Below are 27,965 nucleotides of genomic sequence, written 5' to 3'. Positions count from 1 at the left end.
CTAGCCTTGTTGGTCTCAATAGCCTTGTTGGTCTGCATATAAAGCTTCTTTATTTTCTGCTATCACAACAGTATCACATGTAATTCCTATATGTCTTAATTGTTTAACAGTGAAGTGCCAATGAAGCAAAGAATCGAGGACCAATCATTAAACAGATTGATATGAAACTTGTTAATTAAAGTGTTTATCTAATTATTTAGGAAACAAAAGACAAGTTCTAAGCAATTTCACACCTTTCTTATTCAAACGATAATGTAGAATGCAGATATGTTTGTGCATCGTATTGAATGCAAGATGGAAATTTCCGTAGCTGTGACACGATACCGGCAAGTCCTTTAATACAGCCTAATGGAAAAGGAAAATACAGGGTGATGGAAAACAAATGCCTCCAGTCGACTCGTATCTATCTTTGCTGGGGCCATCAAACAAGCGCTTTTGAAATCTTATACGCTTACTTAGCTTACTCTTTGTTAAATGTGTTTTTGGGAAAAAATAGCTATCAACATTTTAAATATTGTAACCTAGTATATATATATTTTTTTTCCTTTAAATTTAAATTTATAAACCGTCTACGTAACTTAGTTCGCTGGACACATACTTAAGCAACAATACATACTTCAATAAGTTATATTAGAGTATACTCCATATCCTGAGGTAAAACAGTAAGGAAAATTTCAAACAATAAAAAAAATAAATGATAAAGATATTAACTTATTTCATGGCCCAACACTGAAGTACAATATTATACTCTCGCTTCTCGTAGCGATCTGCGCATGAAATATCTGTTTGTGGTTGAAGCTCGTAGATCTTTCGCTATCTCGTCCTTGTTACACCGGTATTGTTAGAGAAGGATGGATTATAGTGTTCGCAAGTTCGTAGTTCAAGTAGTTATTAATAAATACTAGACCTAGTTAAGGCCACGACCGCACTAAGTATGATACCGAGAATATAAATTGAATAATTTTCAATGTTTTATATTTCACTTGAATAATATTATCTCTCTAGATTAGTCTTAATCCGGCAGGGAAAAACTTGAAAAACGGTCGTTCGTAAAGGTCGTCCGTTGCCGGTGGGGTCCAAGATGGCGAGTGTCGTCGACGTCGACCGCCGTCCGCTCGTACGCGCCGCCGGTCGTGACGTCGCGGCACCAGCTTGCCATTTCTCAACACACACCGAAGCTCAAAGCTCACCATGCTCTAAAAAAAAATAATCGAAATTCCTTAAATTTTTATTTAATTATAAGTTTTGTAAGTTTTACTATTACTATGGAAAAGTAAATTAAGAAAAAAAAAGTATTTCGAAGAAGAAAGTTATGAGAACCTTTTTGTTGTCGAAATCCGTAGCAGTGTGTTCGTGATGGCTGTGTACGTAATGCTTGTGAAAATTAGTTTCGCCCGCGGAAATTTTCTGACAGAGAGAATTATGAGCGGGGAACAATATTTATGATGGCCCCGAAGTGATTGATTTTGAGGTTCAAAGGTACTTAGTTATTCTATATACTGTTATTAATAGCGTTTGACCCATTTCATTAATTCTAACGCGAATTCATATTTTATCGAACGTATTTTTTAATTCGAAAGATACATTTCGTTGAAGTTGAAAACGTAATGCATATTTTTTTGTTAACGTTTATAGAATAATCTTTCATTAGAATCTATATATATAAAAGAAAGTCGTGTTAATTACACTATTTATAACTCAAGATCGGTCGAACTGATTTAGCTGAAAATTGATAAGGAGGTAGCTTAGAACTAGGAGACGGACATAGGAACTTTTTTATCTTGTGTGCATTTTTTTTTAATTTCGCGCGGACGAAGTCGCGGGTAAAAGCTAGTGTATGTATAAAAGAAAGTCGTGTTAGTTACACTATTTATAACTCAAGAACGGTTGAATCGATTTGACTGAAAATTGGTGGGCAGGTAGTTTAGAACCAGGAAACGGACATAGGATAATTTTTTCCCCGTTTTCTATTTTTTATTCCGCGCGGACGGAGTCGCGGGTAAAAGCTAGTTTCGTATACTTATAAGTTTTTCTTAGTTATGTTGCTTTAAAGTAATATTTCGCAAAATGATTTTTTTAATAGTATTATTTTTAAAATTTTAAACCAAAAAATAGTCTACGTTGTAATTGTCATAAAAAATATTAATGAAAATAATTAAAATAGATTACAAAAATAAAAAACAAATGTATTTTGCATAATGTATACTACTATTAATACATAATCACATGAATACAAAGGCACGATAGAAAATGAAGCATAAACCGCGAAACGGAAATTGCTAACATTCGCCGGCATAAATATTATTGTTTATCTTGAGAAGTCGAGGAAAGTATGGAAATTGACGTAATAACCAACTTAATGCTGTAGCGCGCCGCTTTCTAACTTTAATATTATTTTCTAGTCCCCTTCACTTATTTTTTACTCTAGATTAAATTTTTATCGACGGTGTTAGAACTTTCTAAAATGTCAATGCACGTCACTAAGGGAAAGTTCTCGTGCTGAAGCTCAGTGCAGAGGAACCTGGAGACGAGAGAGAAAGACTCTTAGATACCATATTGCCTTCGTACAGTACTATATACAGCCTTTGTTCGTCATCAATTGCAACTATCAATCCCAGTTTGTTATGTTATGTTGAACGTCAGTTGACGTTATGTGAGCGACGTCACATGTAAATCTAGAACGTCTGCTAGGACGTGTCTCGTACCCTGCCCTCTTTAGGATACAAGGCTTTACTTGCTAGTTTGGAATCTTAAGTGAACCAATATATGTGAGTTCATATGATTTAATTACACCTTTGCGTGATAATCTACAGCATGATGTAAAAGTAGCAAATTTTCAATAATCGCAATTTATATAATATTTTTAAAGTTACTAATTGAAGATGCAAAGAAAAATATACTTTTTTTTTTCCATTTATTTATATTTTTACATTAAATAGGGTACAATATACGCAATTAATAGGTTAGTAAGTTTGCTTAAACAGTCATATACAGGGTGATCTTATTGGTTATAAATCTTACTAATATTATAAATGCGAATGTTTAGATGGGTGCATGGATATATGGATGTTTGTTTGAAGGTATCTCCAGAACGGCTGCATGGATATCAATGAAATTTCGCATAGATGTAGAACATAGTCTGGAAGTACATATAGGCTAATTATTAATTTTTTTTTAATTCCGAGCGGCCGACAGCTAATTATTTATAAATGTTGGAATTATATATTCTGATTTTTGTTTACCGTAGACATTGTTCGTTCGTCATATTTAATATAATATTTAATAATTATTTTAAGTAAAATTAAAAAGTTAAGTAAATAAACTCAAATACTATGAACCGTTTAAAATATTTTACCATTAGAATATTATTATTGTCCCTGCACAATAAAAGCTATTTTGAATATTGCCTTTTTTATTTCGTTTTATTATATGTGAACCCGTAAAAATTCGGGACAGGTTGTTATTTCGTAGCATTCGATTTTGCAAAATAAATAAAGTGGTAAAGAATATTAAAACTGAACTGAACCGAATCCCGAGTAGATTTACATTAAAAACATTTTTATTTGAACATCTCATTATCTTTTCGAATCTATTATTCGGACTCTATTGTTATCTAGAAAAATACTAGATTTGAGTAAAACCTGTTTCAATTAAGTTCTACATAAAATAATCTCAATTTAATTGGAAAAGTTTCTATGTTTACTCTTGTATTCCTTTTTTTATAAATCCTAAAATATAAATTTATTTATTTACTCCAATTCATACATTTGTGGACATAGCACAAATATTTGTGACAACGTATCGTGAGCGACAAAATTTGGATTAAAATTAGTGCAGCGCCCTCTATCGGGCATAAAGTATACCAAAATTCTCATACTAATTTTGATACATGTAACTGACAATGGCGTATGAAGGTTCCTGTTGCAAATATTTGAGTTAGGCAAGCTTTATGAGTCACAAAACAAAACTAGGACAATTCATTATTTAACAATAGGACTGGCCTATCCATATATCTAACTTCAGAAAAGGTAACCATGTAAAAGATGTTCACCAAAAAATTCAGTTAAAACTACTATTTAGTATTTCCCGGAAAACCTCTTTGTATAGGATTTCTTTAGCCGAAGTAATTACGAAGGGTGTAATGAGCCGTGACGTCAAATTACCCAAAAACAGTATGGCTACCGGCCAGTGCACCTAATTGCTCAGAACTCTCGAATTTGTGCTTTGATTCCTCAGAGTTTTCTCTAAATATTTATGAGGTTTTGTTTTTGTTTTCGAATAATTTAGTCAATTTATTCAAAGAAAACAACGTTTATTTTTACTTATTTTAGTCTTTACTAAAATAAAGTAAATTACGTGAGGTTTTTATGTTTTCACTCTTACATTTTATTATGTACGTTAATTTATGTGTAATTTTCTGAGAGAAATTTGATTACAAAAGTGTTTGCTAGATCATAACTTTTTTATATCTTTGCATTCATTTATTTTATATGAGCTATCGCCCGCAACTCCGTCCGCACGGTATAAAAAGAAAAACTTTATAAGTAGCCTATGTATTCTTCCAGACTATGTTCTACAACCGTGCCAAACATCTAGATGTTTAGATGGATGGATCGATGTTTGTTTAAAGGTATCTCCGGAACGCCTCAACGGATCTTGATGAAATTTGGCACAGATGTATAACATAATCTGAAAGAACACATAGGCTACTCATTATGTTTTTTTTAATTCCGCGCAGACAGAGTCGCGGGCTATAGCTAGTAGTTTTATAATTATACATCTTTCTAAAATCAAAAGAAACTTTGACTGTTAAAATATTTCAAGGCTAAATGAATATTAAAAGAATTGTGGATTCAACTGGAAAAATAATTTATTTCAGATCAAAACTCGTAATTGTTATAGATGAGCTCCGGGAATTAGTTGTAGACTCATTAGAATATCTGACAAATCATTATAAACGATTTTCACTTTCATGATCTGACAGCTTTAAAATAAATGAGTTTAATTTATACAAATGACTTAATATTTTTCATATCACAAAATAACTGGAATAATTATAAAAGACACTTTTTTATAATAACAATTATAGATCTCGCAGTAACAATATATGTTGGGACCCGGTGAAATAATACGACCACACAAAAGACAGGCGTGAGTGAAAGCAACACCTACCTAAAGAGTGGTAGACGCCAGCAACAACAACATCAATTGCACGAATTGGCCGGCTCGCCCTGTGAAATACCACGACCACACAGAAGACAGGCGTGAAGTGGAAGCAATTCCGCGTTTTGTCTGATAAGTGTGGTGCTGGAGGCCTAATCTTAGTCTTCTTTCTCTTCCCAACCTTTTCTTATAAGGAAAGGATGGGAAGGGAAGGTGGATGTAATGGAGGAGGAGATGCATAGGAAGGTTAAATATTCTCTTTTTGTGCGTCTCCTCCTTCGTCGATTTGGGTAGGCAACGCATCTGCAATTGCGAATGTCTATGGGCAGCGATCGCTTCGCCATTTCGGCGAATTCATGTGGCCGCTTGCTCGTTTGCCACCCTGTAATATAAATAAAAAAACAATTTCAAACAAAATGCACTCAAAAGTAACGTAAAAAAACAATTTCAAACAAAATTCACTCAAAAGTAACATAAAAAAACAATTTCAGACAAAATGCATTCAAAAGTACCATAAAAAACAATCTCAAACAAAATACACTAAAAAGAAACAAAATAATGTCATGAAAACTTCTTTCTTTCTTTCTTCTCTCTTTCAAAAACCCTCTAAACTCTAAAGAAAGTTCTCTTCTTTCTTGTAACATGTCTATATTGTATAATTATTGTTATTTCGCAGTCGGTGTCGGCCGAAGTAAATAGGTGACATTTTATGTTTGAGATGTATTAGACATACTTACGTTTATGTCCCTACTTAGGCCGAAACCGACTCCAAAATAACAATAATTATACAATATAGACATGTTACAAGAAAGAAGAGAACTTTCTTTAGAGTTTAGAGGGTTTTTGAAAGAGAGAAGAAAGAAAGAAAGAAGTTTTCATGACATTATTTTGTTTCTTTTTAGTGTATTTTGTTTGAGATTGTTTTTTATGGTACTTTTGAATGCATTTTGTCTGAAATTGTTTTTTTATGTTACTTTTGAGTGAATTTTGTTTGAAATTGTTTTTTTACGTTACTTTTGAGTGCATTTTGTTTGAAATTGTTTTTTTACGTTACTTTTGAGTGCATTTTGTTTGAAATTGTTTTTTTTAAGTTACTTTTGAGCGCATTTTGTTTGAGATAGTTTTTTATTGTTTTGAAGTCGGCTATTTTTTTTTTCTTAAAATGTTTGTTTTATTTCTCAATTTTTAGTGAATTTGAAGTTTAATTACAAATTTCCTTAATACGTATAAGGACATAAATAAGACAAATAAAGAAAAGGACTTTCCTATTTAATATGTGTGTACTTCAATTCAAAAACTAATTTAGAATACACTAGATAACCACTTATCCTTTAAACAATGAAATAATTATCAAAATCGGTATACAAATTGAAAATTAACGAACTAATACATCGTAGCGTGCCTTTAATTTTGTCCAGCCGCGCGCCGCAGTAGCATTTTTCGAATGCGCGTAGTTTTTAATAATTTAATATCTTCCAAACTATTGATCAGAATTACATAGTTTAAAGGCTAATGTAATCTGCATTTAATACTCTAGCCATCAAACATATTTATTTGGATAAGGATTCATATCGAATATAATATAATAGCGCCGTAAGCTTACGACGCTGTTTTTCGTGTGCAATTTAATCGAAGTTTGTTCATAATAACATGGTTTTTGTGAGACATCCATAGATGATAGATATATGCCACCTGAGACTTTTATTTAGCAAATTTAAGGATCTATAATTACTCGATACATCATTTTAATGTAGGTCATATAGTTTGACCTACGTAAGCCCAGAAAGCAAATTTGTGCTATTCATTGTAACGCGATGTAGCATTTTTCGTTTCCGCGTAATTTTATTCTTACGATATCTCCTAAACTATTAGACAGAATGATATAGTTTCATTTGCAAATATAATCTACATTAAATTCTCTTGATAATGAACATATTTATTTACATAAGGGTTAATACTGAACTTGAATAATAGCGTCGGAAATAGGGCATGAATTTAATTAATGTTTCTAAAGAAAAAAATGGTTATTGTGAGAAAACTATAAAAGATAGATATATGCTATCGCTGACTTTGATCTAGCACATTTAAAGAGCTACAATTCGCCATACATAATTTTTATGTAGGTCCTATAGTTTAGCCTACGTAAGCGCTGAAAGCAAAAATGTCCCTAATTTCCGCAACAAATTTTGAAGCTATATTCAAAATCTACTAGTCTTCTAGTTATTTAAAAAAAAAAACAAAAAAATGGGACCCACCTGCAAGCACTTCCTTTCGATTAAAATAATTTTTATCAAAATCGGACCACCAGGGGCCGAGTTTCGCGGTAACACACATAAAAAAAAAAAAAAATACAGTCGAATTGATAACCTCCTTCTTTTTGAAGTCGGCTAAAAAAAATAATAAAGCAATTCCGCGTTTCGTTTGATAAGTGTCCGTACTGGAGGTCTAATTTTACTCCACCTTCCCTTCCTACCCATTTCATATAAGGAAATGGAAGGGGAAGTATATTTATGGGAGGAGGGGACACATAAGAAAGGAAAATATCTTCTTCCTGTGTATCCTCTACTTCGTCCACTATAGGTAGGCAACGCATCGGCAATTGCAGAAGTCTTTGCAGTTAGCATTGCTTTGCTATTTCGTTGAATCCAGTCGGCCGGCTCGTATAATATCAAAAAAACTTTAAGATAATAGTTTTTAAATAACAAATAATATTAACAAACTAATATGTAGAGATACAACTTTATAAAATTAAACTACACTTAACAGACCACTTATTACCTTTCCTAGTAAAAATTAAAATTTAAAACTGCCAAATCCTTTTTATTTTCCAAGCGCGCTCCAAAAAGACGTTGAGTGATGATTCTCTGTGGAAACTCTTAGAAAAATGACGTCGCAGCTCATATTCTTATGCTAATGCTTTGTCGAGAGCATCGGTGTCTGATGCATGATAATGTCGCACCAGACACGTCGTCTCATTTGTTTTTATTAAGTGCAATTTATCTATTACATTTACTATGAAAATCTTCTAAAATGGACCTTGAGGAGCAATATGGTTGGCAAATTACACGAATGTGAACAGAAGAAAGTATGAATGGATTGTAAACATATTATTTTTAAAGAATAGAGTGCACTGAGATACAGCTGATAGAGATATTTGGAACAGTAATACATACTGTGATGAACTTTTTTAGGGAAATTGGCTGGCTGATGATGAGTTGGTCGAATAAAATTAGGGAATCATCCAATTACAATCAAAAATTTATAAAAATTTTAAATGCAAAAGTTTAGATAAATGAATGATTGTTAGAAGGTATCTCCGGAACGGCTCTACGGATCTATATGAAATTTGGCACAAATGTGGAACATATTCTGCGAGAGCATATAAGCTACTTATTAAGTTTTTTTTTTAATTCCACGCGGACGTAATCACTGGCAACAGCCAGTATTATTTAAATTTGAGCTACCAAAAAAAAAGTTTTGAACATATAGATTTATTTATAATTCCGTATGTGTATATCTCAAGTAAACATTTTCAATCAGTCTTACAGACCATAACATAAGTAACGGCCACCACCGTACCATCCATCATTAATCTTAGAAACACGGGTAAGTGCGTCGGAATCTGTCAGACCCTATTAAACTTGCTACGACCCTCGCGTATTCTAAAAAGTGTGAACTAACGACAACTTGCGTAAATGTAAGGTGAAATAAATGAGGCTGAAAGCTATTAATTAATTTAGCAATGTGACTCGACGACTCGAAAGTCGAAAGAAACCTTCTAGAATACACAAGTCATTTTATTAAATAAAACACGACAAATTTTTATACAATTTCAATTTTGGATAAATCTGTATAGAAAAAGGTAACTGAATTATGTAAAATTATGTCTTAGGAGCTTCACTAATATTCAGATGCATAAATTTTCTCTTTAGTATTCTATAATATTCTGAAATATCCATAGAATTTTTTATTCTTTATTTAATATTTTACATATTACATTTATTACGTCCGCACAACCGATACCAGCACGTTATGTATTCAGTTTGTAAATCCGCTCAATAGCCACTAGAATATCATTTCAAATTTAAAAATTCAAGCATAAAATTGATATTCACGTAAATAAAATCAGATTTAAAAGACTCTGTAAAGGTCTTTATGGAAAATCTAATATATAAAATTCTCGTGTCACAGTTTTGGTTCCCGTACTCCTCCGAAACGGCTTGACCGATTCTCATGAAATTTTGTGAGCGTATTCAGTAGGTCTGAGAATCGGCAAACATCTATTTTTCATTTTGATTTTTTTTTTAACTGCGCGCGGACGGAGTCGCGGGCGACAGCTAGTAACTTTATAAGAATTAAGTATGTAATTGTTACGGTCACTTAGTTTTTATATAAGTAAGGATACATTTGTATCACAACAATGTTCTATAACTTTCATTATCTTTTGGGAAAAAAAGATTATATCTTTTTATAGTCTTTATAAAAGTTTCGCAACAGTGAAATTCCACAATTAATATTTTAGTTGTAGAATAGCCCTAAACAACAAATCCTATTACATAAAAATGAAAAGTAATTTTTCAACATGAATGTACTTGATACTGCGGTCAACAGTAAAAATAATCATGACCGGTAAATATTACATTTGTATGAGATAAAAAGCATAAATATTGTTTAGTGGACAAGCGTATATCTAAACACAACAGCCGCTGTGAGCCGCTAATACTTCAGCGCAAAGGATCCGACCGCAGCACGGATGGCTCAACTCACAAGATCTAGCGTTTTTGAATGAATAAAACGCAAATTCAAAAAATCGTCGGTGGCTCAGGGGTTTAGAACTTTACTTGTAATCTGCAGATCCTGGGTTCGAACCCGCCATGTACTAATGTGTTTTTCAATTTACATACTCGTATGTACATTCATCCGACGTTCTTACGGTACAGGAAAACATCGTGATGCAACCTGCACATATCTGCGAAGAAATTCAAAATATATATGTGAAGTCAACCCGCACTTGGTCAGCGTGGTTGATTATGATCTAGTCACTCCTTACTTAGGATAGGCATTGAGCCCATCGGTGGGTACGTATAGTGAGCTGATGATAAAATACAAAAAAATACCGTGTAAAAATTATTTAATGCTATGAAATGACTATTGACAATTAATGAAACGTATTACTTATATGTATTTATAAAAGACCGAAGTAACGTTATTTCGGTGTAGTGCACATCCGAAATCAAAGTAATGCCAAATAAGTGTTGAAGTCATATGTCATCTTCTTTTACCTCTACAGATCTTTACATAGGTAAGTAACTGTGTAAAAACATCTTCTATTTATCATATATTTTTCACTTGTACCGCACAACAAAACCACAAGAGTATTTACTATCAGCGCGTCGCAGGCTGCCGGTCAATTTGTTGTATCGTTCATATTCTACCATCTATTCACTCGCACAGATCGCATCCAATGGATTTCCATTCCGTAATGAAGTCTGATTCATTGATAGGAAATTGAAAGCGCGGTTGTCGTGACCGCGATAACGTTACTTCACTTGCGGCATTTAGTTAACGGTTCAATACCTTATTTCTTATTTTTTTATTCTATTTTTAGACAAAATTTATATTAAGTATTTGTTTTATTTTATTTACAATTTAGTAAGAAGTAATAAACAGTATTAGCTGAGTTTAAAAAACTTAGTAAAACATCCATGACGCGAGCATACCATTTCTTTAACGGCTAGCAACGCATCCGCAGTTTCTCTGGCGTTGCGGATGTTCATGGGTGTCGTTGAACACTTCAGTGTCCCCTTCTCTTATAAAAAAATCAACTGATTTTTTGGTATTGTCACTCTATGAGTCTAACGAACATTAAATACACGGGAAAACAATGCCTTCAAATAATTGAAGGCATTGTTTTCCTGACTAATCGTATACAATAATCGTTAAAAGGTAAAAGAAATAAATAAATGTTTAAAATCTAAAACAACGTCTCTGAACAATTGCATCAAAAATAATCTTTCAAATCGTTCCAAATGATTTTGCTTTACCAACAATAAATCAAGGATTAATTAAATCGGCCGACATCTTGGGATGACGAATCGATGTACGTTCCCCGGCCGGGGCACGTTTCGGACAATTAGGCAGTTTCCACGGACTTGCCGTTACGACATTTGTCAGGCACAAGTCCATGATTTAATTTGTAAACTTGGGAATGCGCCGATTGTAGTTCAGACTCCAAGCAATGGCAAACCAATGATTGTCTGATTGTTATGTAACTTTATTGTTTCAAATATTACTTCGCTTTTGTATTTATATTAGAATTATTTTGCATTATTCATCATCATCTACCTGGCCTTTTCCCACTCACGTAGGGTCAGCACACAAGGTTTTATAAACCTTAAAGTTTTGGCAAATTTTGGCTTAAGTTTTTACGGCCTGCCTTACGGCTGCCTTACGGCAACCCTACTAAGGAGAAATTATTTTGCATTATTATACAATTATATTTCGATTAAGAACACCTTGAGCTAGTAAGCAATAGACATACGAGTAAAGATTGTATTTAACATACTTATCGCAATGAAATTTTTTAAAGTTGTAATCCCTATAAATGCCTAAAAAATCAGAACAAGGTGTTCCCACTTTTTTGTATCTGTGGATCAGTTTAATTAAGTTTAATTGATACAAAAAGTATTTTTCTGTTTCAAACAATAACGAAATAGACAAAGAGCGCGGCCATGTTGAATATTTGGCGCTCAACGGCCGGCAATAATAACGAACTAATGAATATGCGAGGACAGCGGCACAGATAACCTATTGTCCTAACTGAGTGAACGCTTTAGGCTGCTCCCGTATCGATCTCGGATGGTTACTGTTTCGCAGACCAGACAGTACTCAATTTACATTTTCAATGCAAAATATACATATTATAGGATTGTTAAAAATTAGCAGCGTCAATTTCTCTGTCGAATGATTACGTCATGACAAATACGTCAATCAAATGTTTCAGCACCCTTTGGTATGAGTGTAGAAATCTTTTCTAAAAACCTGTCCTTCGGAGAAAATGCGGAATTTTGTAAGATTTTTCTTAACAAAACCACTCAGTGGCTATCCAATAAGAGAGGTTTCGTAATTTTTAAAGGTATTTCAGACCAGTTTTTAACAGAAAAGACTAAATCAAAAGTAGACAGCATTAAACTAAAATTTAATTACTTATAATTTCTTAGAATAATTCCTACAGGCTTTTATATCATCTTTAACATTTATTTATATGTTTAAACTTTATTACTAATAATATAAATACAAAAGTTTAGATAGATGGATGTTTCTTACAAGATATCTCCGGAACGGCTAAACAGATCTTGATAAAATTTGGCAGGGGCGATATCTAGTTTATAATAATTAAAACTCTTTGTGAGCGTAGCTATCGTTATCAGTCACTGTAATCCAATTTCAAAGTCAGACACGGACCCCTTAATTCTGTATTGGTGAAAAAAAAACCTTTTTCCTAAAATGACACGACATTTCATCCCTTGCGTAATAACACAAAGCTCTCAAAGGTATCGCCATATCAAATTTACCTTTGTATATTTTGTAGCGAGAAAAAAAAGTGTTACCAGTATTGCCAGAAAGGTATTGGTTGGATGTCTTTCGATTTATATAATATAGAAGGTTGTATCGAATTTTTTCAATCTAATTACTGGCAACTCTTATGACAGCGTGTTTAAAAGTACAATAACAGTGGATTTCTACTACCGTGCTATATGTTGTTAGGCTTTGTTTTTCAGAGAGATTCAGAAGTCAGTCAGAATCCCGCAACAACAATATTTGTTGGGTGCACGAATTGGCCGGGTCGACTGGTGCAATACCAAGACTTGTGCGTCCCGTAGGTAACGCATTTGCAGTTGCGGATGTCTATGGGCAGCGGTCGCTTTGCTATTTAGGTGACAGCTTGCTCGTTTGCCACCTTATGATATATAAAAAAAACAGTAAGGATTATTTAACTCAATTTCACTTTCAAAAGGCATAAAATGTCGTACGCTTTAAGAACTTTTACCAGGGCGACATAAATTGTTTGGGTCCGCTTGACGTTCTTTAATTAAATACACACATTTGCATTGTACCGTATTTCAGTAACGTAATTATAAAGTTAGGTTGGCGCGCTTCGGCTCGCTTCGCCGCGAAGGAAACGTTATTCCGAATAAATTAAACAAAAATGTCGTTTAATTCTGTAAGCCACGCCCTGGTCAAACATGACACCGTAATTATTAGCTCGTAAGGTAACTCGTGACACATTTCAAAATGGCCGACTGTTTTTAAATCACGACAATTCAAAGAGATTTAAGTTCACGACATTTTCTTTAATCGACATTAATAATATATGCTTGAATTAAAATCTTTGATATTGTTGTATTTTTAGAAGAAATTATAGCTTTTGTTTTGTTTTTTAGATTCATCAATTGTAATTTTAAAACTTTTTTTTAATGTAAATTTGAATAAAATCTCAAAGTAAGCTAAATAAAATTATCAATCACAAAACCGCGAACAAACAGATTCTGGAGAAAATCAAAGTTTCGCATCTTCGAAGCATGTGTTCCCAACTTATAGTTAATTTATGCATATTGAATATGCTAGACGCCTTGAGGCTTCTGTAATTCCTTGGAGTCGGTACACGACGAAGGAAAGTCACGTAGTTAAACAATTTATTTAACACGTTCACTGCCGCTTGAGAACGAAAAGGTCCCCCGCACGCAAAAGACCAGCAGTTAAGGTGTTAACAACTTATAAGAATTTGTAGATGCATTACTATGGAAGATGTATTAAACTTTAAGATTTAAATTTTGTAAAAAAAAAATCGCATTTAAAATCGCACCTTATTAGCGATTGTTTGTTTTATTTTATAATTTATCATTAGACATTTTTGCGATAAAAAATATAGAATAACATGAGAAAATTTATGCCAGCTTCGCAAACAGCGCGTAACGGGGGCGTTGCTAATGGTCTTGTTAACAATAAACCATGGTGTCGGTAACTGAGTACTACTAAATCTCTAAAAGCGATTATCCTTCTGTTATCGAGCGAAGTGTTTTCATTATGAATGTTGTTCGCCGTTAAACAAACAATACAATCTCTCACGCCCATTTTACTTGAATAATTACCGGTCAAAATATTAAAAAAAATATTGTTTATATTCCCCTTAAAGTACATTTATTTGATCTGTGCATTTTATATGCACGCTAAGTTTTCTATATTAGTTTGAAAGCCTAGATTATGTCACGTTATTATTTATTTGCACAGAATATACAAAAACTAACTCATTGTGATGTAGTCGAACACAAATTTCATATTATAGTGCTCGAATAGTAGCCGAAGGAAATTAGATTAAAAGTTCATGAAGCTGTGAAAATGATTAAAATTTGTTAAATGGAAATCAAAAGAAATAGTTAAAAAGCGGGCAAAGTAATTAGTTAAAACAAAAGCCACATTAATATTTTCATAATTTACAATGTGAATTAATTTCGGAAACCTAAAACATTTTAATGTACCGTAACGTACAGGGTAACACACCCAGTAATGGACGACGTTTAATAAATTCTAAAATTACAGTGCGCGAACATATCTTCCCTTCAGGTAATTCAAGGAGACCTTTTTAAAAGTATAATTTAACACAAATTAAGCGCACACATTTACAATTCATGAGCGCGCTTAAACCTTTACGGAACACGGAATTTCCTTAATTTAGTGTATGGAATAAAAGGGAAAAATGCATTAGCGGAGAGCTTTTTTACACAGAAGTCGTTCATTTGCGAATGCATTAAATAGAAAACCCGCATTGCTTTAATAAAACGAAACAAGAAATAAGCATTTATGTATAATGTTTTATGTAATACATAAGTTAATTAGCTTTAAAAAATAAAACATATGTACTATTTAAGCCAATTTTAATTTTTTACAGGAATTTAAGTTTTCTTTAGCAACCAAAATATGCCTGATATTTTCGTAGTTAAAGAAAACTTGTACAAAGCTCGACCGACCTACTTGTGCTCTTTATTTCCATCCTAAAGGTGTATGTTTAATTTATTTTTTTATTCTAAAAGATCTTACTATGTTTAAGTTGGAAAAACATTTATAGGATGAATTTTGGAAAATCCTTTTTTTATTTTGCGGAGAGCCGCAATATCAAAAATCTCAATGCAATATTTCAAGTACCTCATTAAATTGAATATAGATACATTTCTTTGTATCGTATCAATTAATTAAAATGTATAGTTTATTAAATTAGTGAATAAATTTTAATCTATTCTAGTCTACATTTTAGTATCAAATTAAATAATATTTTATAACATGTATTTATTAATTTGATACGAAGACATCCCATCCAAATCCATTATAAAAATAAATTAATAACTGGCAGTGGAAAGCCAATTTTTCTATCCATTGTAGTCGCAGTGACAGGGGAGGGGACAAAGCCTGCGGGAACAATGGGGAACAATGCCTTCCGCAGATGGAAATGTTCCGGCTGTAGCGTTATTTTAACTAGACTTTTCGGTAATCGTTTTCAAACTCCAAATACAAATGAATACAGTCACTGGACTGTTTAAAGTTAAGATTAGGTTCAGTAAATGCAAAATATTATTTTCAGAATTATTTAATATTAATATTTATAATATGATACTCATATTTGTATAATAACATGTATTTAATGTAGGTTACTAAGTATTTTTTCAATATCAAATAAATAAAAATAAAACAAAATAGAATAAAGTAACTTTTATTACGGACAAGTTACATCTATATAGTGTTAGTGCAAAAACATTTAGTGTTGTAATAATACGTCTAATACGTTACAAAAAAAAGAATAATACCTCTTTGGTGTGTTATAAAAATTGGGTCATCTGTATCCTATCATTTTTGTGCATAATTTAACCTCAAAAACTTTTATTTAGTATGGAATATTGAAAGTTTTTAAGATAATGGTAAGATATATTTTTTTATATCAAACGATTGCAAACGAGAAAACGGCCACCTGAGTTCGCCGAAAAAGCGAAGCGAACGTTGCCCATAGACATCCGCATATGCAGATGCGTTGCCTACCTTTAATCAAAGAAGAAGCGGACGCACAGAAAGAAGATATTTCCCCTTCCTATGCGTCTCTTCTTCCGCCAAATCCACTTTCACAAGGGAAGGGAAATATTAATCAAACAACTTAGTACATTCGTAATTTAGACGTGTTAGAAATCGGTGGCGTTTATCGTTTCAGATAAGAGAACGATAATAAGTTTTATGAAGGTTAGAGATGTGCCAAGTCTCTAAACTAGCGATTTATTACCAGAATAAGAACTTATATGTGAATGTTACGCTGATTTATTTGGCATAAAAACTTTGTGCATTAAAATATGTATTACGGCTTTGATGATATTCTTTCGAAGTTATGATACTTAGAATGCTTTTGTTGGGTTGCCAAAGAGTTCTTTACATAAAGGCATATTTATCTTTTGTTGATAGACTTAGATAAAAAAGAAAACTTGAGAGGTGTCAAGGGACACCCCGATGGAACGAAGTTCCTTTCAATTAATTAGTGAAGGAACCAATGTTTATTCTTTGAATAAAAAACTTAAGTCTTCACAAGAAGTACATTTTATTTCTATGAATTTGCGTTATATATTTTTATTCGTCGTCGTCGTTGCCATGGTGAAGTAGCGCTCATTCGTCGTTAACATACTTACTATAGCAAAAACTGTCGTGACAACTTTTCGTAAGAATTTTTCCGTCTAGCCCCCTTTCACAACGCGCGATAAGGAACTTCGTTCCAATAAGCCATTAAATATAATGTAAAATATACCATTTTTTTAATATACAACAGCACTTGACAGCTTTTATATAATAGTAACAAATTTAATTTTAAGAACTCCGAAAAAACTTTAAAATACAATCAAATATTTTAACGTAATAATTTCATTGTAAATCTGTACAGCTTTTGTGGACTTCGTAACTAGAATATGAAATACTAACGTGACTCCATAACTTTGAAGTCAGCAATTTTGAAAATATAAAACTTCTGTTGCTCATACGAAAGTATGGACTTTACCAGTCGTGGGAACTGTCAAAACTTTACAAAACAAGCCACAAATCACAACTATATTATAAAAACAACAAACAACAAAGTTCTCGAAGTGTCCGCTATATGTTTGATTTTGAACAATATTTAATCTCTAAGGCCTTTCGTACACAAGGCAAAATAAATCTTCTGAAAGCGTCTATTTTATTTACTGGGCTACTTACTAATATAATGTCATATGGGTTCTTGCGCGTTACCGACATTTCTATCTGTATAGCTAAAGACAGTCGTTCGCAACCTGCTTGTCGCTATGCGCTTACTGACCGAATAGACGATTTGCGTCGGCGATTCAAAGTTGTGTGTACGGATTGCACGCAATGCGATTCTCGCGACACAAACATACAATTTTGTATGCTTTGTGTACGAAGAGCCTAACGTATACGGTAGTGAGCAGTTTACTGGGAATGTAAAGAAGTTGAACTATCGCATTATTGAAAGCTCGCATATTCTGTACACTCCAATAATTTTATAACGCATCGGTTATATTGTGCAATAAATTTAGGTATACTTTTAGGCCTCAAGCCTATCCTAATATAGAAATAGATAGGCCTTTCAGTGTCTATGATCAAATTCCTCATTCAGTTCAAATTCGTTTAAAACATATTTTTATGTATGCTTTGTCAAAGATAATGACAAGGATGACGATATGATTTATACCATAACCTTAATTTAACAGTGGTGTGATCCTACAATATTTGTTAGGTCGACGAATGGGCCGGATCGACCGGTGATTTACCACGACCCCGCAGACAGGCGTGAAGTTGAAGCAGTTCTGAGTTTCGTCTGATGAGTGTGACGGAGGCTTTTAGTCCACGTTCCCTTCCCACCCTTTTCTTATGGAATGGATAGAAAGGGAAAGTTGATTTGATAGAGATGGGGATGCATAGCAGGGGGATATATCCTCTTTAATTTAAGGTAGGCAACGCATCTGCAATTTTAGATGTTTATAGGGAAGCGATTGCTTCGATATTTAGGCGCATTCAGATGGCCGTTTGCTCTTTTTCCACCTTATGATTAAAAAAAACTGGGAATTTAAAAACATAACAGACAAAAATGTTCTTAATATAAACTTGACCCTGTTTAAAACATGTTAATATAGTAAATCTGTTTCAGTTATGAAAATAATAACAGTTATGTAACTCTTTTGTTTAAACGAGGCCTTGTTAAAATAAAAACATATAAAAACTGGAATTCACATGGTTTAGCTATTTTTTTACTTCATATAAATTCTAGTTTTATACTGAAATTACCTCGTTTTCTAGAAAAACTACCCTTCTACCATTACATCGGGTAAGCGTTAAATGCATGCCCTATTTTAAACCGTACAAGTTGTGTTTAGAAAAAAATATATATTCAAAAAGAATATGTTTTGTAAAGGCTTGCTTAACAAATGCTAATATTAATATGTTTTTTAATTCTTTTAATTGATTTTTGATAAATATGATGAAATCAATTCGTAAAACTATTTAATTTATTCATTTTATAGCTGTCGCCCTCGATTCCGTCCTTGCGGAATTAAAAAAAAACTTAATAAGTAGCTTATGTGTTCTTTTAGACTATGATCTACATCTGTGCCAAATTTCAGCGAGATTCATTGAGCCGTTCTTGAGATACCTTAAAACAAACTTTCATTTATCCATACATCCTAACATTCGCTTTTATAATATTAGTAAGATTAAATTTATAATAGTTTTATTACTCATGTTTTTATAATCATTTTGTAATATATTTTATGTAAAAAATAAGTAAAACAAATGATTATTTTATAGTAAATTATTACTGACTATTACTTAACAGCAATTCAATTAACTTAATCTATTGGTTAAATGATACATTTCGATAATCCAAGGTTAATCTAGGCTAAGGCATTTGCGTGAACACTATAAGTAATTATAGCGTAGTTGATGGGTTCCTAGTACATTACACATACAACTTACATATAACTTGGCATAATAAGTTTAAAAACAAATCGAAATGTTACTGATCTTAGATATCTTACTAATATTATAAATGCGAATGTTTGGATGTATAGATGAATGGACAGATGGATGTTTCATCATCATCATCAGCTCACTATACGTCCCCACCGAGGGGCTCGGAGCCTACCCCAAGTTAGGGGTGACTAGGCCATAGTCAACCACGCTGGCCAAGTGCGGGTTGGTTGACTTCACACATCTCATTGAATTTCTTCTCAGATATGTGCAGGTTGCATCACGATGTTTTCCTTCACCGTAAGAACGTCGGATAAATGTACATATGTAAATCGAAAATCGAAAAACACATTGGTACATGGCGGGATTCGAACCCAGGACCTGCAGATTGCAAGTCAAGTGCTTAACCCCTGAGCCACCGACGCTCGATGGATGTTTGGTAGGAGGTATCTTCAAAACGGTTCAACGGATCTCGGTGATATTTCGCATGTATGTAGAACATAGTCTGGAAGAACACAAAAGCTCCTCACTAGTTTGGTATTTTTTCAGGCGGGAGGAGTTCTGGGCGATAGTTAATATAATGATAAGTAAAATTATGTCAGCTGAAAAAAAATCAAAATGTGACTGTTATGGGATCTTAGACTATATTTAAATTATGTCACAGTTTCAAAGGACCTGTCAAAGATATTCAGTACCTTCCAAGCTTTGAACTAAAATTACTTCTTTTTAGCTGCCGGATATTTTTTCATCGTCTAGCAAAAATTTATAGAAAGTATTTTTAAATGCAAATATGTCTAAAGGTCAGGTAAATAATAAGGTAAGATTTATTTTCAAAACTTTCCTCCATTTAGACAACAATTACATTATCACGCCCCACAGGGGTTGGCAGAGTTCAGTTGCTTCCAGTTTTAGTAAAAACCTTCACGCTCCTTTCACATTCGTACATATAAACATAAAGCAATAAGTATTAACAGTACTAGTTTAATTAATTCATACACCAAACTGTATCTTTATTCACTTAAGCATTATACAGTGACGTGGTAGTAATTATATGCCTCGCATATATATTGTTGTTTCAGCAAACGATTTGTAAGACTTGTATAGTTTCCTATGGTTTCTCGCTTAATTAAATTCCATCTAAATAATTCTAATAATATTATGCTTACGCTAAGCTATAATATAACTACGTGATAAAAAAACCTTGAAAGTATGGTGAATCAAATATTGTCACAAGCATGACGTGAGGGCATTCAAGAGTAGATTGAAAAGGCATTTACTAAGCTAGCTCTTACCATCTTTAGACCACATCATCACTTAAAGTAATATAGAAATAAAATACGTATGTCCGTATTTTTACTAGTATACCGATTGTTTTGATGTGAAATTTTGGTTTTTCCAATTGAAAAGAAATACAGTTCACAAGCATGATGTTTTGCTTTACTTTAAATGAAATCGCAATTTCTAACATTCTTGTCTGTCTATCTGTCTGTCTTTGTCCCAGGTAATATCGAAACGGCTGGGCCCGTTTTTGAAGAGACTTTGTCGCGACGTGATGCATCCGGCTAAGTTGCGAGCGACCGCTAGTTAAAAATATACGTGAACTTTCATTATGATGTACTTTGAAACAATAATGTACTTGTTAATATTATATAATGTTACTTAGAAAATTTGCTTATAAATAGGCCCATTTATATTTCGATAATAACTCAGAGCACTGCCTAACGCAAACCATTATTTTTAACTTAACCGCCATTACGGTGGCCGCGTTTTGTTTTTTTTTTCCTTCTACGTAACGATCCATATTCCGCCCTACGCATTTTTGTTTTGGATTACCTCGCCCACGCGTTATTTGTTTTTTTTTTTCGTTAAAGTGAGTAATTTATGTTGATTATTTCTACATTTAACATTTATTTGTTTAAGCAATTTATTTTATTTACGCCTCAATATGATGATTTTAATAAATTGCGTATAGAAACCATCTTTTTTTTATATCATGATGATGGCAAACGAGCAAACGGATACCTGAATACACCTAAAAAGCAAAGCGATGGCTGCCTATATACATCCGCAAATGCAGATGCGTTGTTTACCTTTAATCGACAGAGGATAGGACGCACGGAAATAGAATATATTTATGCTATGCGTCCCCTCCTTCATCAAATACACTTCCCCTTTCCATCCTCTCCTTATAAGATAAGAGTGGGAAGGGAACGTGGACTAAAATCAGGCCGCCGGCACGCACACTGATCAAAGGAAACGCGGAATTGTTTCCACTTGACGCCTGTCTTCTGTGTGGTCGTGGTATTGCATCGTTCGACCCGGCCCATTCGTGCACCCAACAAATATAGTTGTGGCGGGATCTACCACTGTGTACTTTATAATACAAGAACTGTTATACTAGCTGTCGCCCTCGAAATCGTCCGCACTTAATAAAAAAAACTTAATTAGTAGCCTTCCAGACTACATTCTATATTTATGCCAAATTTAAGCGAGTTCCTTTTTGCTTTTATGGAGATACCATCTAACAAATATCCATCCGTCAATAAATCTAAACTTTCGCATTTATTCCATAAAAGATTTCATTTGATGGGTCGTATAAAGAAGCTGCTTTAATCAATTACAGCGTTTATCTCGAGCGCATTTCACTCGTATCGACGTAATTGTCCGTCGTTCAAACGCTCTTTTATCGCACGTTGTTCGAACGTTTAATGAAGAATCTGCAGGAACAAATAAGAAAAACAAATGAAAACGCAACAAAATTTTTTGAGACGAATGTATGGAGAAATTATCACTTTATCATGCTCTTAAATTAATGAGAAATGAGAACATAATCCGTGTTTTATAGTTAACTAGCTTATACCCGCGACTCCGTCCGCGCGGAATAAAAAATAGAAAACGGGGTAAAAATTATCCTATGTCCGTTTCCTGGTTCTAAGCTACCTGCCGACCAATTTTCAGTCAAATTGATTCAGCCGTTCTTGAGTTATAAATAGTGTAACTGTTGTGTATGCGCTTGCCCTGCGTGTGTTTCCGAACGGGCGGCTGCGCCCGCCGCTAATGTGACAGCGACTTGAATAAACAGTCTGCGCTAAGCAAGCAAACGTTTCATTACTCCCAATACGTAACAGTGGCGACGAGTGCGTGAAATACCCACTTTTGAATAAATAAAACCCAAAATGTCTGCAATGCATTTTGGTGTTTTATCGTGTTTTAATCACAGTGAACAAACGTGGAAAACGTATAAAAGTCGCATAACGCAGTGGTTTATCGCGAACGACGTAAACCATATAACCGATGCGACGGGAGTTAAACGACGAGCTATACTGCTTAGTGCGCTCACTGAGGGCACATACAAGTTGGCAGCAGATCTAGCGCTGCCCAAGGAACTCCATGAGGTGCCCTACGAAGATATTCTAGATCTCCTGGATGCTCATTTCACGCCGAAACGCGTCGGTTTCGGCGAACGGCACAAATTTTACGCAGCAGTGCAGCAACCCGCGGAGTCATTTACGCAATGGGCGGCTCGACTACGGGGACTCACGGCTAATTGCAACTTTAGCAGCCTAGAAGAAGTACTCCGCGACCGGTTCATAGTGGGGATGCTACCGGGACTCGAAAAAGAAGCGATCTTCGCCGAGGATCTGAGTAGCCTGACCCTGGCAAGGGCGGTGGAGCAGGCCGAGAACATCAGGTGCGCGCGGACGGGAGCAGTCTCGAGCGGTGTCGTTACCGCGCATGCAGAAGTGCTATGTAAAATCGGACAGTCGAACAAATGTGAACAAGAAGTGAGTGAGAGAAAGTCGGGAAAAGTGCAGTGTTCCGTGTGTGGTTATTTTAACCACAGTTCGCCAGAGTGTCGTTTCATTAATAATACGTGCAAAAAATGTAATCAAACGGGTCACCTCCGACGCATGTGCAAGAAGGTGAATCTGACGTCAGCTGTGACGAGCGGGAAGGGCGAGAACGACGACGGCGGTGAGTTGTATAATATCCGATCTTTCAGGGGTGAACCTATGGTGGAGTCTGTTAATTTAAATGGGGTCACTTTAAAATTTGAAATTGACAGCGGGTCCGCTGTAACGGTTATTTCCGAGATTACTTTTAAACGGCATTTTAATGTGTCATTGTCGCCTTCGAATAAAAAGTTAATGAGTTACACGGGCCAAAGAATACACTGTTTAGGTGTTATGCGTGAGTCACAAATGTCGTTCGATGGGGTCACTCGCGCTATAGACGTATACGTGGTACGTGGCGGGGGCCCGGCACTTCTCGGCAGGGATTTTATCTCGAAGTTCCACTTAGAACTAGCTCCAGTAAAATATTGTGGGTCATCGCTCTCGATAGAACAGCTTCAGACTCGTTTTTATAAAACATTTTCCGACAATTTGGGTTGTTTTAAAAAATATAAAATAAAATTATTTTTGAAAGAAAATTCAAAGCCGAAGTTCTTTAAAGCGCGACCCATTGCTTTCGCCCTCAGGGAAAAGGTTACCGACGAGTTAAATAGGCTAGTCGACCTAGGTGTCCTGAAACCTGTTGACCATTCCGAATATGCGTCCCCCATCGTGCCAGTCCTTAAAAGGAACGGCTCCGTAAGAATATGCGCCGACTACTCGGTTAGTATTAACAAGCAGCTAGTCGTCGAGCAGTTTCCCTTGCCGACTGTCAATGAGTTGTTCTCGAAGCTGCACGGCGGCGAACAGTTTACGAAACTAGACTTGTCCAGCGCGTACAATCAGCTGTGTCTCGACGAGGACTCACAGAAGCTGACGTGCATCAACACGCACCGTGGACTTTATCAGTACACACGGCTCGTATTCGGTCTGTCCTCAGCTCCGGCGATTTTTCAGCGCGCCATGGAGACCGTGTTATCGGGCTTAGACGGGGTATTGTGTCTCCTCGACGATATTTTGATTACAGGTCGTAATAGGGAGGAGCACTTGACGCGACTAAGTTCCGTATTGCAGAGGCTCGAAGACGCGGGGTTAACACTTCAAAGGGAAAAGTGCGAATTTTTTAAAGACGAGATCAGTTATTTAGGTTATGTAATTAACAAAAATGGTCTTAAAAAATCGCCGGAAAAAGTTAAAGCCATACTAAACGCACCTAGGCCAAGTAATGTGAGTCAGTTGCAATCGTTTTTAGGGCTAGCAAACTATTATAGAAATTTTGTACCCGGTGCATCAATGATGTTAAGTCCATTGTACGAATTGTTAAAAAAGAATAGTAACTGGAAGTGGACAAAAATTCACTCGGACGCTTTCTCATCTATAAAAAAGTGTCTAGCGTCGGATTCGGTTTTGGCACATTTTGATCAAAGCGCCAAACTTATTCTAACGGTCGACGCATCCCCCACCGGTCTCGGGGCGATTTTGTCACAAGTGGGGAAAGACGGCACGGAGCGGCCGGTTGCGTACGCGTCGCGCACACTCACGCCCGCCGAGCATAGATACTCGCAAATACAAAAAGAAGCGACTGCGATTATATTCGGGGTGCGTCGGTTTCACCAGTACTTATACGGTCGATCGGACCCTTTCGTCTTACGAACCGATCACAAGCCTTTGATCTCCATCTTCGGTCCACATAAGGGTATTCCAGAAGTGTCAGCAAATAGGCTGCAACGTTACGCGATGTTTTTAAGCGCGTATAATTACGTTATAGAATATGTTCGCAGCTCCGATAACAGCGCGGACTATCTTTCCCGCGCGAGCTTGGCGGGTGCGGGGGAGCGCGGCGCGGTGACCACGAAGGCGGGGCGCGCGTCGTGCGCAGACGCCGCCGCGGCGCTGTGCGATAGGGCCGCATATGTTTGCTTCGTGGTGGACGGATCGTTGCCTATTACCGTAAGCGAATTACGTCATGAAACATCCAAAGACGTAATATTATCCCGCGTTGTGAATTATGTTCTAAACGGCTGGCCACATAAAGTAGCAGATTTAAGGTTGAAGCCGTACTTTTTATGTCGAAATCAGCTATCGGTAGAAAATGGATGCTTAATGAGGGGCCATAAAGTAATAATTCCAAGTTCATTACGTAAAAAGGTAATGAACGAATTGCATACGTCCCATTTAGGAATAGTTAAAACCAAGGCTGAAGCGAGGTCCAGATTTTGGTTTCCGGGCGTGGACGACGCTATTGAAAATTTAATCGGGTCCTGTGAGGTGTGCACCCGGCTGAGGCCGTCACCACCGCGTGCTAAGCTGGCGCCGTGGAAGTTTCCTCCTCAGCCGTTTCACAGGGTGCACATCGACTTCTTAGGGCCGTTAAACGGTCGGTCGTATTTGGTCGTCGTAGACTCGTATACAAAATGGGTTGAGGTATACGACATGAACGCAAACACAACGTCGAATGCAGTAATCGAACGGTTTTACGAATACATTGCGCGTTATGGGATACCGAACACGATTGTGAGCGACAACGGACCCTCCTTTGCTTCGCAAGAGTTCTCAAAGTTCTGCTTAGGAAATGGAATCAAGCACTTAACTACACCGGCATACCATCCAGCCAGCAATGGTCAAGCGGAAAGTATGGTAAAAGTTGTGAAAAAAGGCATCAAAAGTAGCGTTATGTCTAGTCGTACAGTGAATGAATGTAAGTTACGTCTCCTCAAGTTTCTGTTTGACTATCGAAATTCAATTCACTCCACCACAGGTCTATCCCCAGCAGAACTGGTGTACGGGCGTAAACTTAAATCGCGGTTGGATTTAATTAATCCCAGAGAGCCGTCGCCCTCGTTCGGCGCCCTTGCCGATGTTGTTGAGGTTAGGCAGCAGTCGCAAATCACAGCCCATGGTGGGAAAAATAAATCTTCCTTTTCCCCTGGTGAACATGTGCTATACAAAAAATTTAGTGGTAAAAATAAGTTCACCTGGCATAAGGGTATTGTGTTACGGCGACTGGGCAAAGTATTGTACGTAATACAAGATAATGAAACTTTAGCTACACTAAAAAAACACAAAAATCAATTATGGTTATATAAAGGTCATACTAATAAGAACTTAAACACGTGGGATGTTGATGATTTTGATGAGGTTGTTGATAGTATGCCAATATCGTTAACATCCTCAGGAATGCCAGGAGTCGCACAGGATAGTGATAGGGGCCTATCTGAGGGGGAAGGTGAGGAAGCATGCTCGCTTCCGGTCACACCTCCTATCAACCATCCCAATGTGACTGTAACTCGAGGGGTAAGGCGCCCTGCGCCGTCCGATTGTTTAGAGTTGGATAGTCAATGAATATAATTGTGTTAGTAATAAGCTACTGTATATAAAAGTTGTATAATTGTATTGTCTTTCTCAGAGTTTAGGGTTAAATGTTATGTCACATCTAAAGGGGGAGGGATGTTGTGTATGCGCTTGCCCTGCGTGTGTTTCCGAACGGGCGGCTGCGCCCGCCGCTAATGTGACAGCGACTTGAATAAACAGTCTGCGCTAAGCAAGCAAACGTTTCATTACTCCCAATACGTAACAGTAACTAACACGACTTTCTTTTATATATATAGATAATATGTAGCTTAAATCAATGTTTCAAAATCTTGTAACAATATAGAAACAGAGTAGAATAAAATTACTGTTAATACAAATTTATAAATTTACACTGCTATTGCCATCACTTTCATACCTTTTCACAAAAGAGCAACAACAATTTATAACAATTTATTAACGTATATCAAAACTCAATTAAATAATTATTTAATTATCATCATTTAAAATATTTTTTTTTAGTTGGGAATTTATTTATAAATAATGACAATAATAACATAGTATCAGAGTAACATAAACAATCAGTAGTATATTCTTACGACATGTCACGTCGAATGCATTTCGTCACCAAAAGGGTGCTGACGAAGTGTTATCGGAAACGCGCGCATCGCAAAAGCGTGAGAAAGAGAGAGAGATACTTCTTTCTCTATCACGTCATATATTCGTTACAATGTTTTATGCTCTCCTGGTACTTTGCCAGCGTAAACAAAACAAATAATAATTACGCAACTTTGAATCCGTTTGAACAAATTTAATCATTGGAAAACATACCTTGGAGTCATTGTAATAAAGTACACAATTTGCTGTATTTATTTCAATGTCCAGCTTGGGCATTGGGTAGGTTTCTTATTCATAAAAATTAATCAAGATCAGATGAGTTTAATATTGACTTTCAATATATGTCAAAAAGGAAAACAATTATTTGTTAAAACAACTTATTATTCCTTCTGTTATAACACAAATCCGTGCATTTTCACTATCCAGATACTTGACAGGAGAGGAGACAACAATAGTTTCTAGCAACGTATTTCAGCAATGGAAACCAACGCTTATTAGAACGAAGGGGTGAAGCTTGATTGTTTTCAGTCAACATCCTGATACAAAACAAACACTTTGATATAGAAAGTAAACACTTAAAGTATCTTTCCACTGATATTATTGACAGTACGTTAATCGAAATAGATAAAGAAAACATTAACTGTACTGTAAAGTAAACATCCGACTTATGAACGTAATCATTTCAAAATAAATTTGCCAGGAGATCAATTTTTAATTACATTATTTTTTTTCCTTTACATCAAACAAATCAAACAGAAAAATGCAAAGTTAAAAACTCCATTGTAACTTAAGCAATATGTTATTTCTTGTACCTACTTCAAAAAATATTTTTTTTTTAAATAAAATCCTAAGTTTTCTTTGTATTTTCAATTAAAAACAGGAAGCACGAGGGTCTAATATTGCGACAGACTTGCGACAGGCGCCTTCTGAATCCTAGTC

General features: G+C 35.2%; 1 protein-coding gene across 1 annotated transcript; it reads left to right on the top strand.

Annotated features, from left to right (window-relative positions):
• The first annotated feature begins 22,320 nt into the window (after nt 1-22,320).
• On the top strand, nt 22,321-26,641 carry LOC123721871 (uncharacterized protein K02A2.6-like). The gene has a single exon (XM_045681858.1). It carries the CDS (start codon nt 22,383-22,385, stop codon nt 26,439-26,441), a length of 4,059 nt encoding a protein of 1,352 aa, XP_045537814.1. The 5' UTR covers nt 22,321-22,382; the 3' UTR covers nt 26,442-26,641.
• The last annotated feature ends 1,324 nt before the right edge of the window (nt 26,642-27,965 follow it).

The sequence above is a fragment of the Papilio machaon genome, chromosome 17, assembly GCF_912999745.1.
Source record: "Papilio machaon chromosome 17, ilPapMach1.1, whole genome shotgun sequence".
Classification (NCBI taxonomy): domain Eukaryota; kingdom Metazoa; phylum Arthropoda; class Insecta; order Lepidoptera; family Papilionidae; genus Papilio; species Papilio machaon.
Note: the sequence above shows the minus strand (reverse complement) of the source record. Positions and strands in the feature narration are given on the sequence as shown.